This window comes from Macaca thibetana, chromosome 6 (genome assembly GCF_024542745.1).
Source record: "Macaca thibetana thibetana isolate TM-01 chromosome 6, ASM2454274v1, whole genome shotgun sequence".
In the NCBI taxonomy this organism is placed as follows: domain Eukaryota; kingdom Metazoa; phylum Chordata; class Mammalia; order Primates; family Cercopithecidae; genus Macaca; species Macaca thibetana.
Window position 1 is genome coordinate 43,853,165 of NC_065583.1, and position 20,740 is coordinate 43,873,904.

The 20,740-nt window shown below is 38.2% G+C and overlaps 1 protein-coding gene and 1 long non-coding RNA gene across 3 annotated transcripts in view; one reads left to right on the top strand and one right to left on the bottom strand.

Annotated features, from left to right (window-relative positions):
* LOC126957562 (uncharacterized) overlaps positions 1–20,740 on the top strand; it is a 60,275-nt gene that overhangs the window by 23,522 nt on the left and 16,013 nt on the right. For both annotated transcript variants that reach the window (XR_007726821.1, XR_007726822.1), the window contains exons 2-3: positions 7,771–7,862; positions 8,431–8,484. This is a non-coding gene — a long non-coding RNA (uncharacterized LOC126957562). The remainder of the gene's footprint in view (positions 1–7,770; positions 7,863–8,430; positions 8,485–20,740) is intronic.
* On the bottom strand, positions 3,697–7,782 carry LOC126957560 (myopalladin-like). Its single transcript, XM_050795619.1, has 3 exons — positions 7,645–7,782; positions 4,942–5,055; positions 3,697–4,842 (listed from the first exon to the last, which is right to left on the bottom strand). The coding sequence occupies exons 1-3, from the start codon at positions 7,745–7,747 to the stop codon at positions 4,598–4,600; spliced, it is 462 nt and encodes a 153-aa protein (XP_050651576.1). The 5' UTR covers positions 7,748–7,782; the 3' UTR covers positions 3,697–4,597.

A 20,740-nucleotide genomic window follows, 5' to 3' on the forward strand; every position in this document is an offset into this window, starting at 1 on the left:
TGGAGTAGAATTATCTCCATGGGGTGGCTTCAGTTCCCCTCCCTCATGAGTAGATACCCCAATCTTGATTGAATTAACATGTACATTAGGGTCCAGCAAATAGATGTTTAAGCACATATGAGCCATGTAAAATTCTTCACAGCTGACCATGTAGGTGTACCTTTCTTTGGTGTTCAAAGAAAGTTTGATAATTTCTGCCTGGGCGCGCAGCCCTTAGTAGAAAAAACATGCTAGACTTGGTGAGTAGGTGGTTGCCTACAAAGTCTTATTTCAGGAGTCTCCCAAAATATTCCTTAACATCTGTTCACTGATATTTCAAATTCCATTAATAGAGACAAAGCCTTTCCATCTAAATTAGAGAGACTTAAAATGCAAATGCAAGTGATAGAATAATAATAGCCAGTATATAGCATTTATAATGAGTAAGACACGCCTTCAAGCATTTTATTTTATTATTAGTTTTTTTTTTTTCAGAGGCAGGGTCTTACTCTGTCACCCAGGCTGGAGTCCAGTGATATGATCAGAACTCACTGCAGCCTCAAACTCCTGGGCCCAAGAGATCCTTCCTCTGCAGCCTTTCAAGTAGCTAGGGCTACAGGCATGCACCACTATACCCAGCTAATTTTACAATTTTTTGTAGAGACAGAGTTTCGCTATGTTGCTCAAGCTGGTCTCAAACTCCTGACGTCAAGCGATCCTCCCACATCGTCTTCTCAAAGCACTGGAATTATAGGCATAAACCATATGCCCAGCCTATCTATTCTAAGCATTTTAAATGTGGTATATATGACTGACATTTGGTTCTGCTGGAGAACAGGGTTTGATTAGGGCATGGAAAAGGAAATAATAGATTTGAGGTCTCTCTGTACTAAAAGTTTGAGCTATACCTCACCAGCCAAGTAGGGAAGACATCCAGGACAACCTGCTAAATACCCGATTTTGCCTACAGCACGTTCTAAGGGTACTACACTTGAGGAAGAATTTAGTTCTGCTTACTCTTTGTCTTTCAAACTTTGCCTCTTCTCTAGGTCTTTGTGAGATACAACCCAGGTTACAGTGTGATAAATGTGATAGCCTCCATGGTACATCAAAGCTAAAGTTCTTGCTATAATAGGGGGATCAAGAGATGATTTAGGAAAGGTAAGTAGGTCCTCTTTTACGATACCATTCTCAGTAGTCAGGGGTCTATATTTAATAATCTACTGTAAATCTGTTCCTGCCTTTTAATGTTTGATTTGCTTTTTTGAATGGTCATTTGTTTCCTCACAAATATGGCTATTTGAATGGTTTAATTGCCTATTTGAGAAAAATCATAGACTCTTAAGACTGGAAGAATTATTACAATGCCAGATGGGTGAGCTTTTACTACAGTCTGCTCATAAAGACAGCCTTTTCCATTTCTTTTTCTAAATTATCAGTAAGGGCCTTCAGTAAATTACTCAAATGCCTTACAAAACACAGTAACTTCCTACTATCTCACTGAAACCTTTCCTGTTACATGTTAAGGGAATTCCTTGTCTATCAGTTTCAGAAACAGGGTAGCTATTTAACTGTCACTCATCCTTCCCTTTTCATTTATAGCTCTTGTCTTTCAAAAATATAAGGTATATATGCTATTGTAAAAAAAAAAAAATGGTGCTGTGAGCTTCTTCTAAAGTCAGAGGTCAGATGTATGTGACAAAACTCATTTCTGTTATATCAACTGGAAAGGAATATGTCACATTGAGGATGGAAGAACTAAAGAGTAAAGAAAGTTTTATTTTAGTTCACACAAATTCACTGTGGTTATTAAAGTTCTGTGTAGACATATAACGAAAGGGAATCCCATTGTAGCATTTATAATTTGAAATATCCAGTCTAGCATTTGACTCAATCTTATATTAATTATTCCCAAGCAAGAAATTAATGGAATCCATGGAGTTTGGAGTAAAAGAATACAAATGATAACATTAATTTGGCTAATGCTCTACAACTTTCTAGACATATTTACCTCTTGTTATCTGTTTTTGGAGACCTGAGTGTGAGCGCCCACTCCACCACATACATGCTGTGTAGCCTTAAACAAGTTGCTTAAACTTTGAGCTTTCATAACTAATTGAAAAATGAGGCTAGGTATGGTGGTGCATTTCTGTCATCCCAGCTACATGGGAGGCTGAGGTGGGAAAATCGCTTGAGCCCAAGAGATCGAGGCGCAGGGAACCATGATCACACCAGTGCACTCCCGCCTGGGTGACACAGCAAGACCCGGGACCAAGACTCCCCCCCCAAAAAAAAAAAAAAAGTAGTACCAGGTTTACCAACCTAAATCAGATGATTGATGAGAGACTCAAATGAAATGGGAAGTCGTATAATGGACATTCTGTGGGTTTATCTCCTTAACTAAATTGTTTCTGAGGGAGGGACTGTTTACTACTTATTTATCTTGCCTAACACTGTGGCTCATAGTAGACACTCAATAAAAACTTGTTAACTTTTATGGAATATTTACCCAATAGTTTTCTCCACAGATGATTTTACTAATGAAGATGGTCATTTGTTATGAAAGATATTAACTTATAAATTCAAGGTCTTTAAAAGTTTTATTTATTTGCTTATTTTTATTTTCAAGATGGGTTCCCACTTGGTCTCTGAGGTTGAAGTGCAGTGGCACGATCATATCTATTGCCGCCTCGAACTCCTAGGCTCAAGTGATCCTCCTGCCACAGCCTCCCAAAGTGTTGGGATTACATGTGTGAGCCACTGTGCCTTTTAAAGCTTTAAAGGCTCACTTTCTTTCTTTTTTTTTTTAAAGACAGGGTCTTGCTCTGCCCTCCAGGCTGGAATGCAGTGGCGGGATCACATCTCACTGCAGGCCTGACCTCCCCAGCTTAAGCCATCCTCCCACTTCAGCATCCCAAGTAGCTGAGACTACAGACATGAGCCACCACACCCAGCTAATTTTTACATATTTTTGTAGAGATGGGATCTCACTATGTTGCCCAGGCTGGTCTAGAAGTTCTGGGCTCAAGCAGTCCGCCTGCCTCAGGCTGCCAAAGTGCTGGGATTACGGGTGTAAGCCACTGTGCCTGACCTAGGCTTACTATTTGTGTGTGTGTGTGTGTGTGTGTGTGTGTGTGTGTGTTTGTATGTTTGAGACAGTGTCTCGCTCTGTTGCCCAGGCTGGAGTGCAGTGGCGCGATCTCGGCTCACTGCAACCTCCGCCTCCTGGGTTGAAGTGATTATCCTGCCTAAGCCTCCTGAATAGCTGGGATTACAGGTGTGTGCCACCACGCTTGGCTCGGCTAATTTTTGTATTTTTAGTACAGACGGGGTTTCACCATGTTGGTTAGGCTGTTCTCAGACTTCTGACCTCGTGATCCACCTGCCTCAGCCTCCCAAAGGCTTACTATTAAACACAGGTATGTAGAAAAAATTTAGATAATTAGTATTGGCCGTCTTCCCAAGGCAAGCCTAGCATGCTTTGTCACCCAGGCTGGAGTGCAGTGGTGTGATCTCGGCTCCCTGCAACCTCTGCCTCTTGGGTTCAAGCGATTCTTGTGCCTCAGCCTCCCAAGTAGCTGGGATTACAGGCATGTGCCACCACGCCCAGATAATTTTTGTATTTTTAGTAGAGATGGGGTTTCACCATCTTGGTCAGGCTGGTCTTGAACTCCTGACCTCAGGTGATCTGCCCGCCTCGGCCTCCCAAAGTGCTGGGATTACAGGGGTGAGCCACCATGCCAAGCCCCTAGGTTATTTTTTAAACAATATTTTGATTTGAGGTTTGTGTTGAGGGGTGGAGAAGTAGCAAATGGTGATGGATTGTGTTGTTTTAAAAATAACCTGGTGGGAAAATTCACTTAACTCAATTATCTTTACCTTTCTACATTTGTTTTCCAAACAGAAGGACAGTTCTGTTTTTATTCTAAGGTCTGTTTTTCTTCATGGATAAAGAAGAAACCTGTATCACAAAATGTTTTACATTTTTATATTGAGACAGGACACTGAATTCTATTTTGGGAAGAGATTTCACTTCTTCAAAATCTTGTGTTATTTCAGCATTGATTTTTCTTTTCCTTTTTGTTTTTTTTTTTTTGGAGACAGAGTCTTGCTCTGTCGCTCAGGCTGGAGTGCAGTGTCACGATCTCAGCTCACTGCAACCTCCATCTTCTGGTTCAAGCAATTCTGGTGCCTCAGTCTCCTAAGTAGCTGGGACTACAGGTGCACATCACCATGCCCAACTAATTTTTTTATTTTTTATTTTTAGTAGAGACAAGGTTTCACCATGTTGACCAGGCTGGTCTTGAACTCCTGACCTCAAGTAATCCACCTGCCTCAGCCTCCAAAGTTCTAAGATTACAGGCATGAGTCACCGCACCCGGCCTGATTTTTTTTTTTTCAATAAGTCTGTGTAACAAACCCTTAAATGTGAATCTAAGCACCAGGCTTAATATTTCAGCCATGGTGAAATGCACACTGAAAGGCAAGGGAGGACCGACACAGTTAAAGTGACTCATGTTAGAATGCAAACTCCCTGAGGACAGGAGCTTTGTCATGATCTGTCTACAGAACCAGGAATATTTGTTGAATGAATGAATGTTGGGCCTGTCTCCCCTTACTACTGTGCTTGTAGCTCAAAAGTATTTCCACTGATGGTACAGAAATCCTTCTTTGGAAACTGGATCTCATGTTCATTATGAGTGATTGGTTCAGGAATAATTGGCGTAAAGTTTATGGTGGTATGATCTGGATTCGTGTCCTTTGTGTAGCTTTCGGTGCTCCAGGGAGAGGAGGCCAGTTTTGGAGAAAGTTTGCTGATGGATAACTTGGGAGGACTCTCTGATTTCTCTACTACTTTTCTTTCTGGAAAATATAATTAATCACGAGTTCAGATGGAAACAAAGATTCTTCCTTTTGACTCAGGGCTGAATTGTAGCAAGGAGATTTTTGAAGAGTTATTACCTGGGGAAACGAAGAGTTTTGCTGTAGAAGCTGCAGTGCCAGCCTCATTTTCTGCAATACACTTGAACTCCTCAGAGTCTTCAGGAAATGCTTCTGTGATAAGGTGCAGACTTCCTGTGGAAAGAGCAGAAATTCAACTTGATTAGCGTATTTGGATGCCCCAAACAGACGTATAGTGTGGGAGGATGTTGGGGAGAGTAGGTACTAGGAATAAATAGATTATTCCTGAGATTTAAAAAAAATCTATCCGATTCAGTATTTTCTCTTCTCAGTGGGCTCATAAAGATAAATATTAAAAATACAACCCCATTGGCTGGGCGCGGTGGCTCACGCCTGTAATCCCAGAACTTTGGGAGGCCAAGGCAGTGGATCACCTGAGGTCAGGAGTTTTAGAACAGCCTGGCCAGCATGGCGAAACCCTGCCTCTACTAAAAAATTACAAAAATTAGCCAGGTGTGGTGGCGGGCACCTGTAATCCCAGCTAATCAGGAGGCTGAGGCAGGAGAATCATTTGAACCCGGGAGGCGGAGATCATAGTGAGCTGAGATCGTGCCACTGTACTCCAGACTGGGTGACAGAGCCAGACTCCATCTCAAAAAAAAACAAGAGAAAACAAAACAAAAAGCCCCATTAATTGTACATTTCAAAATAGCTAGAAGAGAGTAATTTGAATGTTTCTAGTGTAAAGAAAAGTAATTTAGGCGATGCATATCTCATTTACCCTGATTTGATTATATGAATGTATTAAATTATCACATATACCTTGAAAATATGTACATCTAATATATATCAATAAAATAAAAAAAAATCTAAAACAATCCCATCATGGTTCTTATCAACTGCCTCTTAGACATGTCTGTTTTCTCTACTAGACTATGAAATCCTTGAAAGCAGGGATTACATTTTATTCCTTGATTTCTAGAATTCGGTAGCTTTAGTCCTATAGAAACATACTCTGAACTGAACTAGAAATTATCACTACCATCAGACTTAGACCTAATGTTAATGGCCACAGTGTGATGGTCATCACACCTTCTTCTTGGACAGTGAGCAGTTTGGATGTTTGATGTCAGGACACCTCCTTACTGCTTCTGTGTAAAGTTCATGAGTCACAAATCCTAACCCAAGTGGGATTACAGGGAGAATGCATATTCTTTGAGAGCAGGGACCTTGTCAGTCTGGTTCATTGCTGTCTTTTTAATACCAAGAACAGAGACTAACCATAGTCTATACTCAGTAAACCTATGTTGAATTTAAATATATGAATAAAAACACCGATAAATCCCAGTTACTTTGTTTCTTCTGCTGTGTCAGTTCAAGAGGTTGGTGTAGGGGAGCCTCAAAAGAGCTCATGAAGGCAAGAGTGACTTAGGGGACAAAGTCTTCTGATGCTAATGTTGATTTAGTCAATTATCAAGATTTTAAGAAATTATAGTTACCAGGAAGGGATGATAAACTTCTGAAAGATAAAACAAGAAAAAAGAGAGAGAATTTAAGTGATGATAATTAATTTAGTTGGGAGAAGGGACCATATGTATATGAGAAATACCTGGAAGCAAATACAAAATTGACTAATCTGGAGTCCCAGACAGTAAGTAAATTCTTCAGAAACTCAGAAAAGGTACATAAAGGAATGATAAGTGGCAGGGTACAAGAACTTGATTTTAGTTCTGCTTCTACCACTAAATTGTTCTGTGACCTTGTGAAAATTGCTTTACTTACCCAGACTTTCTTTATCCCTAAGATTAGACCGATTGAATATATCTTCTCTGAATATGAACACTGTTGAACACACTAATACTGAGATGGCCTTTTTCACCCAAGAGAATCATTTTTTCCTAATTTCTTTGATTAAAATAAAATGGAAAATTACATTATAAAAATACTGTAGTATTACCGTAGAAAAATATATGAAAGGTTAATAATGGTTTTCTCTATTTTCAATTTTTTTCTTTGTGTTATGTATTTTCTAGGTTTTTTATAAATTTGTATTACTTTATTTTCAACAATACAACAAATGTTGTTTAACAGAAATATCATATCCTTTTTGTAATAAGATTTTTTTCCTATATGTGATGTGTAAATATTTAGTTATTTTGAATTAATATTTAAATGAGTATATTTTCTTCATTTGGCATAAGAACCATCTTGGATTTGAACACTAGCTTCAGCATTTACTAGCCTTGTGTCCTTGAGCGAGATTTTTTTGTATTTCTAATTTTAGTTATTTAAAAATTAGGATAATAACATATATTTCAAAATGGTTATAAGAGGATTAAATGAGAAATTGTTTATAAAGTATAAACTCATTGTTTAGCATAAGATAGATCATTATACTTACTACCCTTCTCCAAATTAATTATCTTGTAGGAAAATTACCCAATAAAGTAAAAAGTTATATATCAGTTTTTTTATGTTTTACCCTTTAAGAAATGTTTATTCTCATATTTCTTTTTGTTTATATGTCAAGAACTCATGAAAATAAGATTAATTTACGATAAACCAATATTTTCACAGCTATGAAAATTACTCTTTCATCAAAACAGTTTGTTGGTTGTTGAGAAATCATTTGGATTTGAAATAGTGATTGTTTAACAGCACAAATCTTTAAACCTTTAAAAAATCAGCAATTAAACTTTAAAATATGAAGTAGACTTCAAGGTTAACTGGAATTAAAAACAATTGAAAGGCTTATCATGATACTTTTCCTCAGAATCCGTAAGTCATCTGAGTTGGTTATCTGCACGTTCTGTCTGTACCAGTGAACTTGAACTGTGGCTGTGTCCTGGATTCTGCATTCAAACATGACTGGCTGATCTCTGATTGTAGGGATGTCTTGAAGATGCTGAAGAATAAACACAGAGTTCAGAGGATGGAAGAAACTGTTATACCATCTACAATGATTTGATATGCCATTTGCAGTAAGAGTGCATTTTTTTAATCATAATTATTGACAGCTGACTATATCTTAAGGCACTGTTGGGCATTCTTTTGGGCTTTGTAATGTGCTTTACAGTCAGGTGTAAATTATTTTTGTCTTCATAGAATTATATTTAATGAGAAAGTTATTATTTCATTTCACCAAGAGCCATTTTTTTTCAAATTAGAAAACGGATTAGTTGAATACTCTTTCTTTTGTTATATTTGACTATTTTGTTGAATACATATCTAATCACAGATTTAGTCTTTATTATTGGTCACAGTAGCATGGGCAGTACAGTAATCACCCCTTATCTTCAGGGGACACATTCCAAGACCCCCAGTGGAAGCCCGAGACCATGGATAGTACTGAAACCTATGTACGCTGTGTTTTTTCCCATACATATATACCTGTGATAAAATTTATAAATTAGTCACAGTAAGAGATTAACAACAATAACTGATAAAATAGAACAATTATACCAATATACTATAATAAGAGTTATGTGAATGTGATCTCTCTCTCTTTCTCTGAAAATATCTTATTATACTCTATTCATCTATTTTCAGACCGCAGTTTACCGTGGGTTGTTGAAACCACAGAAAGTGAAACTGGATAAGGAGGTGAGTACTATATTGTAATTTGTTAAAGAGCCCTGAATCAGGGAACTTGGGCCAAAATGTTAACTCTGCCACTGGCTGATTGAAGCATGTTATAGGAACTTGGAAAAGACTATTAACCTCTCTGGAACTTAAGTTCTTCGTCTGTGAAATCAGGCTAGCAAAATGTGTGGGGTTTTGAGGCTCATTTCACAAAGGTCTGAAAACTTCCTATAGAGAATAAGAGTTATACAAATATATAAAAAGGGTTTATAGCTAGTTTAGTATCACAATGTATAAATGAATGGATGGCATTTACGTTAAATTTACCCCTTAAATCCTGATCTTTCTCCTCCCTCTACCTGCACCCCCAGAGTACCCTGGAATCTGTAATGATATTTCAGATTATAACTTGGCTGTGAGACCAGAGAGTGGGAATCTGAGGTCTTTCTATCAGGTGATAGACCAGCCTAACCCTTCAGGCTTGATGCCCAGAGGTCTCAGGGCATCTTATAGGGAAGGAATGCAGCAGGAGAGACTTGTAGAAGTAACAGACATGTACCTGACAGCATCTGTTGAAAGTGAGCTTCCAGAATCAATAGCAATGTCACTTACTCTTAATGACATTGTTTCATTTGTCTCCCATCCTGTATCTGGTACAGATTAAATCCCTGCCCTGCATTTCATACTTTGAGCCAGCATTGAGCATTTATTCCAATTCTGCCAGGTTTGGTAATTGGGAGACAGAGAGCTCAGAGAAGGCTCAGCCCTAGTTTTGGTTTGACCTGGGTGATTCAATTGTGCTATTTCCAGTGGGTGAGAGGGAAGATAGTGATTCCTGGCTGTGACCTAATCAGGACTCAGTTACTACTTTGCTTGTTGACTTCAGAACGGCATTTTATGGCTAGTTAAGAGAATTTGACTCTATTTTGAGGTCAGGCAAAGCAGTATCCCTAGAGGGGACAGTCTAAGCATTGCCCTCCAGAGCTGGAGGACTGCCACAGAGCAGAAGTCTAAAGAGCACAGGGTAAACCATGAATTGCTCTGTGACACTGAGCAAATCATTTCACCCCTTTTCAGCCTCATTTTTCTCATGTATAACATGATAATAATCTCTGAAATCCTTTCTGGTTTCCCCTTTTTTTCTTCTCACTGCTTCACTAATGTCTACAACTTATTTATAAAATCTAAACTCCATCATGCAATATGGAGGAGTTACCTTGGTAAACACAGAGGGTATTACACAAGTGGATCCTGACAGGCTGCTGCAGGGACTCTGCATCTGGTTTAAGGAATAAAAGAGAATATGATGCTGTCACTCATACTGTCAAAGCCCTGAAACTCAGGTCCATGGTGGCCAAAAACTAACGGGCTCAGTTCTAGCTGCTACTGACCACACCTTAAGTTTCCTTTATGAAAAGCATGATGCTTCTAATTTCAGTGTCAGTTTGGGTGTTTGCTCCAGTGCTACACTTTCTTCTTTATCCTCCAGCATTCCATTAGCTGAGATGGAGAAATACAACACTGGGCAATTGTATTTGGGAAATGCATATTGGCAAGTATTTAGATACTATATATTAAACGTTTTAAAAAACTTTTAAATTTTACTGTTTTTTTTTCTTCCTCCATATAGTTGTTCTTCTTGGATCTTTTGGGTTTTCAAAAAAGCATCTCCCTCCCCCGCCTTTTTTTTTTAAGTTAACAGAGAATTCATTCCTCGGATAGTTGGAATACTCTCTTATGGGAACAAGTTCCTAGAAACCAACTGTCCCTTATCGTCTGGCACACAAAGAAAGGGCCAAGTCATAGAGCTACCATGGAGTTATTTCTGAAACCTGTGGCTTTCTTTCTTGTTCTTTTGAGGTCATGTGGCTAGAGGCTTTCTTCATGTATACTTCTTAAGAAAACTGCATTGACTCCTTTTTCTTGGGCCTATGTCTGCATTACTAGGACCCTCTCAGAAGGCTTAAAACTGAACTTACCCTCCAGGTATTAATATACAGTGGTTGAACTAAGGTAGAATAACTTGATCTGTTGTTGGAGGTTTCATTTGCTGGGGAGCTGATGGTCAGAGAAACTAGTGGTTTTCTTCTTTATCCAGTGAGGGAAACAAAACCAAACACCATCAAGTGAAAGAAAGATTAGAGGCAACTTGGATAGAAATGCCTCAGTGTATACACATTTGAATGTAGCACATATTTTTACATATAATCCTTATATTTCTCTATATTTGCATAATAATTTTAATACTTTTTTTTTTACCAATTATTAGTGGATTATGGTTCTGAATAGTTTCACTTTAAATTTGTTTTGTTTCAGTCTGGTAATCGGGGGTGTTATGAAATACTTACGTTGTCTAGAAGAAATAACCTGTAAAGCAAATAATCACTTCAAAGTTTCTCTGCAAAGTCTTAGGTTTTTTTTTTTTTTTTTGGTATTTTTTAAAGTGGAACTTTCACTATATTCACACGCAACAAATGCGCATCCACATGAGATTCTGCACTTACTCTGAAATTTCTGTAGCACATTTCAACCACAATCCCAGAGAGAAAACTTTTCCTTACTTCCCTGAGCACCTGCAAGAAAGAGAAAAGATAGATTTGGTCTAAATCTCATTGGATTTTAATACAATTTAGTTCCAGTGTGTTGTATTTACACTCGGACTAGCAGCAGGTGTTGGTTACAGACAGGTTAATCCAGAACATCTGGATTCTTTTTTTTTTTTTTTTTAGATGGAGTCTCGCTTTGTTGCCGAGGCTGGAGTGCAGGGGTGTGATCCTGGCACACTGTAACCTCCACCTTCTGGGTTCAAGCTATCCTCCCACGTGAGCCTCCTGAGCAGCTGAGACTACAGGCTGCACCACCATGTCTGGCTAATTTTTGTGTTTTTAGTAGAGACGGGGTTTCACCATGTTGGTCAGGCTGGTCTTGAATTCCTGACCTCACGTGATCTGCTGCCTCAGCCTCCCAAAGGGCTGGGATTATAGGTGTGAGCCACCATGCCCAGCCCAGAACAACAGAATTCTTAACTCAGGATGGAACTACTTTAGCATGCTCCATTTTAGAAATCCAGGTGTTTGCCTTTATAGACTTATAGCACTGGTGCCTAGAGGAGGTATTGAGTCATTTCTCAAAACATTATTTCAGAGGGCATAAATTAGTATCTGTGAATGTGTGTTTTGGTCTGAAGTCTTCAGAATATTTGTTATGGTAAGAAATATATTGAAACACATTGCTATGCTTACTAAGGAAGGATGTTATCTTAGTCTGTTCAGGCTTGCTATGATACCCTTTAAAATACCTTGCTGGGTAATTTGTAAACAATAGAAATTTATTGCTCACAGTTCTGGAGGCTGAGAAGTCCAAGATCAAGGCACCAGCAGATTTAGTGTTTGGTGAGAGCTGTCTCCTTCATAAATGGTGCCTTGTTGCTGTGTCCTCACATGGTAGAAGGGGTAAGAGAATTCCCTCAAGTCTGTTTTATAAGGATACTAATCCCATTCATGAGATTGGAGTCCTCATGACTTAATCACTTCCCAAAGGCCCCATTTCTTAATGCTATCACATTTGAATATTAGGTTTCAACATGTGAATTTTGGGGGGACATCAGCATTTGGACCATAGCAGATCTTGTCAGTATTCCTATTATCTCCATGATGATTTACTAGAAAAATGTATTTCAATTGTTAGTACCAGGAATAATTGAGCTTCTCCCATGATACTAGTTTAATTTTTCCGCATAGACACTATTAGTCTTAATATTGGTTGTATTGCTATTTGTGTTAGCTACTTGAAAGTTTAGAGCTCACTTCAGAGCCAATAATTTTTTAATTTAAAATTTTATTTTCCTTAAATTTACATTTAAAGATTCATTTTCAGTTTAGGAAAACTTCTAAGTGTGTTTAGAACAGTCTAGGTATATGAATTTAGTTTTTATAAATTGCATACAATTTAAATACATGAAGTATTTCTAATGAAAATTTAGCAACTAAATTCCAATGTTTTAATGCAAAATACAGTTTTAAAGACTAAGTACCAAAAAGGTAAAATTCTTATTATTATTTTTGAGACGGAGTCTCTCTGTGTTTCCCAACTGAAGTGCAGTGATGCGATCTCTGCCCACTGCAACCTCTGCCTCTTGGGTTCAAGCAATTCTCCTGCCTTAGCATCCTGAGTAGCTGGGATTACAGGTGCGCCACCACACCCAGCTAATTTTTTTTTTTTTTTTTTTTTTTGTATTTTTTGTAGAGAAGGAGTTTCGCCATGTTGGCCAGGCTGGTCTTGAACTCCTGACCTCAAATGATCTTGCTGTCTCAGCCTCCCAGAGTGCTGGGATTACAGGCATGAGCCACTATGCCCGGCTGCAAAATGAATTTTTATATTGATTGCATGTTGAAATGATAATCTTTTATGTATGTTGTTTTAAAACATATTATTAAAATTAATTTTACCTGTTCCTTTTTGTAATTTTAGTGTTACCATTAGAAAATTTAAAATTATGTATTTGTTGTTCTCTTTTCTTTTTTTTTTTTTTTTGAGACGGAGTCTCACTGTGTCTCCCAGACTGGAGTGCAGTGGCGCGATCTCAGCTCACTGCAAGAAGCTCCACCTCCTGGGTTCACGCCATTCGCCTGCCTCAGCCTCCCGAGTAGCTGGGACTACAGGCGCCCGCCACCATGCCCGGCTAATTTTTTGTATTTTCAGTAGAGACAGCGTTTCACCGTGTTAGCCAGGGTGGTCTCGATTTCCTGACATCGTGATCTACCCGCCTCGGCCTCCCAAAGTGCTGGGATTACAGGCGTGAGCCACCACGCCTGGCTGTTGTTCTCTTTTCTGATAGGCAGTATATTTTTATTAGATGGCACCATTCTGAACCATGAGCTTTCCTAAAGGGTTAATAAAACTTTCTCAGTATCTTCTAAAGTGACTGGTTCATTCAGTTTTTCTGTGTCTCCAGAATAAACTTCGATCGTTTATATTTTCCTCAAAAAATTTTCTTCAAATATATTTTCTTTTTTTTATTTCCAAGTTTTATTTTAAGTTCTGGGGTGCATGTGCAAGATGTGTAGGTTTGTTACATAGGTAAACATGTGCCATAGTGGTTTGCTGCACAGATCGTTCCATCACCTAGATATTAAGCCCAGCATCGATGAACTATTCTTCCTGATGCTCTGCCTCCTCCCACCCCTCATTCTTCGACAGGCCCTAGTGTGTGTTGTTCCGCTCAATGTGTCCATGTGTTCTCATCATTCAGCTTCCACTTATAAGTGAGATCGTGTGGTATTTGGTTTTCTGTTCCTGCATTAGTTTGCTGAGGATAATGGCTTCCAGCTCCATCCATGTCCCTGCAAAGGACATGATCTTGTTCCTTTTTATGGCTGCATAGTATTCCATGGTGTATATGTACCACATTTTCTTTATCCAGTCTATTATTGGTGGGCATTTAGGTTGATTCCATGTCTTTGCTATTGTAAATAGTGCTGCAATGAATATACATGTGCATATATCTTTATAATAGAATGATTTATATTCCTTTGGGTATATACCCAGTAATGGGATTGCTGAGTCAAATGGTATTTCTGCCTCTAGGTCTTTGAAGAATTGCTACACTGTCTTCCACAGTGGTTGAACAATTTACACTTCCACCAACAGTGTAAAAGCATTCTTTTTTCTCCACAACCTCGCCAGCAGGTTCTCTATTCCGTTCCATTGGTGTATGTGTCTGTTCTTGTACCAGTACCATGCTGTTTTGGTTACCATAGCCTTGTAGTGTAATTTGAAGTTGGGTAGTGTGATACCTTCAGCTTTATTCTTCTTGCTTATGATTGTCTTTGGTATTTGGGCTCTTTTGGGGTTTCATAGGAATTTTTAAATATTTTTTTTTCTAATTCTGTGAAGAACGTCAATGGTAGTTTAATGGGAATAGCATTGAATCTATAAATTGCTTTGGGCAGTATGGCCATTTTTACATATTGATTCTTCCTATCCATGAGAATGGAATATTTTTCCATTTGTTTGTGTCATCTCTGATTTCTTTGAGCAGTTGTTTGGAGTTGTCCTTGAAGAGGCCCTTCACTTCTCATTAGTTGTCTTCCTAGGTATTTTATTCTTTTTGTGGCAGTCATGAATAGGATTTCATTCATGATTTGGCTCTCATAGAGCCAGTAATTCAACAGAGATTAGAGTTAGGATCTCCTAAACTTGTGACCTGATACTTTTTTTACACTTTATCTATGATGATTTATTTCCTCAAACCAACATTTAGGTCACATGGCCCCACAAAGAACTTTTATATTATTTCCATGTAGGAGAGGTTGATTGGAAGATGTAGGTTAGCCTAAATAACAAAATATGGTAATTTCCAGAAAGTCATTGGTTTATGGAAATAGAATATCTAAAATTGTAACTATTTGAGAAAATTTAGGCCATAAGTTTGTATTACACAACAATGCTTTAATGAAAACAAATTAGTTCCCACTTAAAAGTCTTTTATATATAGTGTTTGTTACTATTATTAGAACTAGATTTATCTAATCTCCTCCTAATCTCAATATATAATCTCTTAATACTTGGTGGCTCTTTTCAGTCCTTAAAAACCCTTTATCATCTTGAAGTTGTATTACTATATCAGGCTTAATTTGCTTTAGACTAAAATTTAGGTGATATAAAAAGATTTATTAATGCTACTTCATGTTTTATTTGTTAAGGTAGATAGTGGCTACAGAATGTACCTTTTATTATTATTTAAACTGTACATATATATTCTATTAACTCTTTCCTATGTATATAGTATTTTATAATAAATTCATAAGATTAAAATAAATCTGTGAACCGAAGCTGCCTTTTGTTTTTGTAAGAGTCAGTTTTTTCATTTTCTTCTTCTTCTTCTTCTTTTTTTTTTTGAGATGGTGTCTCACTCTGTCGCCCAGGCTGGAGTACAGTGGCGTGATCTTGGCTCACTGCAACCTCTGCCTCCTTGGTTCAAACTATTCTCCTGCCTCAGCCTCCTGAGTAACTGGGATTACAGGCACGCGCCACCATGCCTGGCTAATTTTTTTGTATTTTTAGTAGAGACAGGGTTTCAACAAGTGGACCAGGCTGGTCTTGAACTCCTGACCTCAGGTGATCCACCTGCTTCAGCCTCCCAAAGTGCTGGGATTACAGATGTGAGCCACCATGCTTGGCCAGTTTTTTAATTTTCAAAGAACAGATAGTATTCTCAGTAGTTCAGAAGAAGATAAATTCAGTTCTATGGATATGCATTAGATAAAGTATTATAAACATGCATAGATTACCTTTATGTCTAAAATTAGGCACAAACAGAAAGAGCCTATATCTACATATTCTCTAAACAGGGTAGAATCAAACTTTGATGTGCTAGCTGCATTTGCTTGACTTGGATCATTTTTCTAAAAATGAAAACTTCACAGTCAAACTCTTGGATTGGTGAATGCTTCCTGAGGCCTCTTTTGCTGAGACTCCAGAAACAACACAAAGGATTTTGGAGTTAACTGACACAATTAAATTATATGAAAAGCTCAATAGTGCAAAAGATTAATAATAGGTTCATCTTAATAATATCATAAGATGTAAGAAACCTTAATGTCATAAGACATTAAATCATGCCAGTGACATCACAAGACAGTGCATGATCACCTGGAAGGCTTTGAGAAGTAAGTGCTAGAAATAAGTAAGGAGACAGAAGCTTGATTGGTCTAAGGTCAGTGTGGACCTTCAACTGAATTTTGAAGCATGTTTAGAATTGGAAAAGATGAGGTATGTATGTGAGATGAGGATTGAGGGTGAATGGTAGTGGGGGATGGATAGGGAAGGGCACTGAGTAACATTCACGGAACATTAAACTGTGTGCCAGATACTGTGGCTTGTACCTTTATCTCGAGGGTGAGGCAAACAGCCCATGACCATTAGATGGTGTGGAATACTCTGGGATCAGATTGTTTGCATTTACTATTAGGTATGTTAGGTTTCCCTCTAAGTCTCATGATCCCCATCGGTTAAAAAGACACAATAGTAGTGTTTATTTCTAGGGTTAGATAGCTTACAAAAGCACGTAATTTATAAATGATAAATATCAAGCGCTCAATGAATGTTAGCTGCTATTATTATTGTGATGATGGTTGTTATATGGAGATCCAGGGGATAGTCTACCCTTCCTCAGAGGTTACTAATCTAGGCCTCTTTGATATTTCTTTTCTTGTGAACTTAGAACTTCTATAATACACTTTTGTTTTAAATAATCTATTATCATGTACTTTCTTTGGAAATTCCTCAAGATCAGGGATCTTTTAATATGTAATATGTCTCCCATCCCCAAAGTGTCTGGCCTACTGTTGAACACATAGGTGTGGAGTTGGTTGATTTCGCAGATTATTGCACAGGGAGATGCTACATTTTCCTAGGAGTTGTATGTTGCCTTGTGCTATTTTCCTCAACCCCACCTGACAAATAAAAGCAATTGATATAGAAGGATTCCTCCTCTTTTGACCTTGGCAGTAAATCCTAGTATTACACCAGCCATCTTAGGTGAGGTTAACCAATCCTATGATTGCAGACCAGGAGATGACATGAGAAATCTTCTTGCCTAACGTCTTTGGAGAACAAAAGTAAGGTTCAGAGAGAGTATGTTATTTGTCCAAGGTCATGCAATCTGTTGGTAGAAGAGTCAGGATTAGAATCTAAATCTCTTGTCTTCTAGTGCAATCCTTGCAGGTTTATAGCAAATGGACTCTATTACTCGATAAATTCAAAACTGTGGATATTATTCTGAGTAGTTGAGACTGTAATTTTTAAAATCTTTTATTAGATTAGAATGTGTTTATGGTTCTGAATTTAGTAAGGGAATAGTTCATTACCAGAACATCCATTACCAGACAGTCTATTAAAGTCCCAGAAGGACTTTACTTTTAAAAGGACTTAAAAGTACTTTTATTTTGTATGTAAGCTCCATGAGGATGGAGACTTAGTCTGTTTTGTTCACTCCTGAATCCCTAGTGCCTGGAATAGTGCCAGGCACACAGGAGATGCTCAATAAGTAATTGTCGAATGAATAAGTTGGCTTTGTTGGCAGTATTGATTGAGACTTCATTTGGGAATGTTTGTGACTTCCAGAGAGTCTAAACCTTAAGCATCAAACTCTGGAAAGAAACCGTGGAAACACCAGGGAAACTTTGGCTTCGGCAAAAAGATAAAAGTGAAATGCTTCCCCCTGTGGGAAGAGAAGGATTACATGAGAGAGTATATATGAAACTTCTGGAACTTTTTGGAAGAAACATACCTTATAAGTAAATGTAAGGTCAGTTGGTGCAAGAGGATAAAACATCCTCTAAGCTTCTGGCACATCTCAAAGGAATAGCTGGAAAAGATTAGCAGAATAGTTTTGGTGGTGTGTGGAATTCAGGCTTTTGCCACCTTGAAATTGTTCTATATCCTTAAGCTAATGAAAACAAAAAAGAGAAAATTCTATCTTTATAAAGAGAAGGGTCTTTGTACCTGGCTTCTTAATGTTCATGATGCTCCTCCTTCTAAGCATGAACAGTCAAGCTTCATGGGCAAGTCACCCAGCAGCCCCTGCTACCATTTAATCCATGGGGTGGGGAGGCCAAGCAGGAGTTTCCTGTTTCCTGTCCCTGATCTTCCAACCAATGAAAAAAGACAGTGATTACTAATGGAACAAAGAAGTGCCCTGAATCTTACTTTGGGTATATTGCTGAGTCATATGATCTGTGTCTGAAATGGATAAAAATATAGAAAGATCAAGTAATATGGTGAAAGAGAGCACTAATTCAAGATTAAGGAAATCTAGATTCTGTTTTAGGGCTGTCGTTTATTAGTTATGATTTGGGCAAGACCTTTGGGGTCTCAGTTATATTAGAAGTGAGATGGTCCCTGAGGTTTCTTCTAGGTCTAATATTTGCTATTTTAAAACATTTTTAAAAAATCTCAAGGTTTGATCATGCTTTAAAATCTCTAATTTTCAGAATTACCAGAGTAGATGAATTTCCATCAGAGGATAAGAGAAAGAAAGATGAACATTGGTGCTTAAAGCAAAAGCAGTCAGCACTTAAGGCACTGGCTTTGACTGCCACTTCAGAATGCAGAGGTTTGAAAGATAACAAGCTGAGTCTTAGAAATTACTGAAACAATTTAAAATATTATTTATTTATTAAAAATATTTCAGAACTAATTTGAGTAAATGATAAAGCAAAGCCAAACACAAAAAGGAGTAATTTCTAAAAGAAAGCTCACCCTTGGCCGGGCGCGGTGGCTCAAGCCTGTAATCCCAGCACTTTGGGAGGCCGAGACGGGCGGATCACGAGGTCAGGAGATCGAGACCATCCTGGCTAACACGGTGAAACCCCGTCTCTACTAAAAAATACAAAAAACTAGCAGGGCGAGGTGGCGGGCGCCTGTAGTCCCAGCTACTCGGGAGGCTGAGGCAGGAGAATGGTCTAAACCCGGGAGGCGGAGCTTGCAGTGAGCTGAGATCCGGCCATTGCACCCCAGCCTGGGCGACAGAGCAAGACTCTGTCTCAAAAAAAAAAAAAAAAAAAAGAAAGCTCACCCTTAAATATTGGCTTCTCTTGCTAAAGCCACTGTAGTCTCTTACATTTGATTCTCGTGTATTTTCCTCTAGGGGAGAGAAAAGGAGATTTTTCAAAAGGAAAAAAACCCTTTTGTTTGACTGTTCTGAAAATATCACACTCCAGAATATAAAAATGAAAGTGTGGGTTCATAGTACATGCAGGCCCTACGTGTGGCCTATCCTGAAGTGTTCTTTCATGATTTTATGTGGCACTGGGGATGTCCTTGAGGGAAAAAATAGCCAGGGGTTTTACTTTGGTGATGAGTTATGCTAGCAGGCTTCATGTCTCACGTAAATGGTAACCTTTGCTGAGTGTAACCCTAGCTCTTTGTAAAGAGAACAGAATTAGACTCCACCAAATGAAGAGTCCAAGACCTTGGCAATCTTACCCTGGAAAGATGACAAGATACATAGAGATCAGACAAATGAACAATGATGATGCCTTTATAACATTGCCTGAATAGCTAGGATGTCTGCAGAGTTATACTGGCTTCATGGATATTATATAGGTTCAGTGGTCTGAAAAATAGGACATTAGATCTATTTCAAAGTGAACAACTGTAGAATTTGACAGTAGCTTCATTAGGAAAAAAAGAGGAAAGAGAAGTAAGGTAAGGCAGGTTTAGCAATGTACAGTATTTTAAATGTATCAAAATGTCACATTAGTGAGAATATTTTAAATTCATACAATAACCTAAACTCTGCATTCTTTTAAAATGTTTCTTAAGTTATTTTGATTTGATGGAGAGTTTATTATGCTGTTCCATATACTTTCTTTTGCTTGCCTATTTTATTATTTAGTGTTTTTGTTTCGCTTTGTTTTTAGAGACAGGATCTTACTCTGTCACCCAGTCTGGAGTGCAGTGGCATGACCATATGTCACTGCAACCTTGAACTCCTGGGCTTAAGTGATACTCCCACCTCAGCCTCCCCAGTAGCTAGGACTACTGGCATGTGCCACTATGCCTCGCTAATTTTTTTTTTTTTTTTGTAGAAATGGAGTTTTGCTGGGTAGCAGAGGCTGGAGATTTAGTGTTTGCATGTTTATCTATCTTCTATTTGATAACAGATGCCATACTAGGTAACCTTTATTCACATAAAGATAATTAATTCAAAGTGTCCATAAAGCACCAGATATGGTGGAAGATTTTAACAATTTAATTACTTTATTTATTTATTTATTAATTTTTTAAGAGACAGGATCTTGCTATGTTGCCCAAGCTGGAGTGCAGTAGCTGTTCACATGGGCGATCCTAGCACACTACAGCCTCAAACTCCTGGCTTCAGGCAATCCTTCGCCTCAGCCTCTGGAGCAGCTGAGACTTCAGGTGTGTGCCACCGCACCTGGCCATTTTTTATTTTCTATTACACCTAACAGGGTTGGAGGGAGAACAAATAGTTGAGGAAAGAGGTACGTGAATTAAGTCAGTAAAGGAGTTGTGAGTTTTGTGTGTATGAGATGGTTTCCATCACTTTCCGAAAAATCCAGCTTCTGCTATGGCCCACTATGGCAGTCCACAGTCACCACTGTGACTGTAGTATTAGTCCCTGCAAAAATAAATGCATCTGTTTTGTGAACATACTCAAGCTGCTCAAGAAGATGATGATATTTGACGTCAACTGAGTATTTTGGTGGTAGTTTTGAAAAGTTCTTAAGGAAGCTTGATACATGGGAAA

What these genes read in the sequence shown, in the direction of transcription:
- LOC126957560 (XM_050795619.1), bottom strand. Translation starts at nt 7,747, where the DNA reads ATGTTTGAATGCAGAATCCAGGACACAGCCACAGTTCAAGTTCACTGG. An exon ending in CTTACGGATTCTGAGGAAAA is followed by an intron (nt 5,056 to 7,644) that starts GTATCATGATAA and finishes CTCTTTCCACAG; the next exon opens with GAAGTCTGCACCTTATCACA. An exon ending in AAAACTCTTCGTTTCCCCAG is followed by an intron (nt 4,843 to 4,941) that starts GTAATAACTCTT and finishes TATATTTTCCAG; the next exon opens with AAAGAAAAGTAGTAGAGAAA.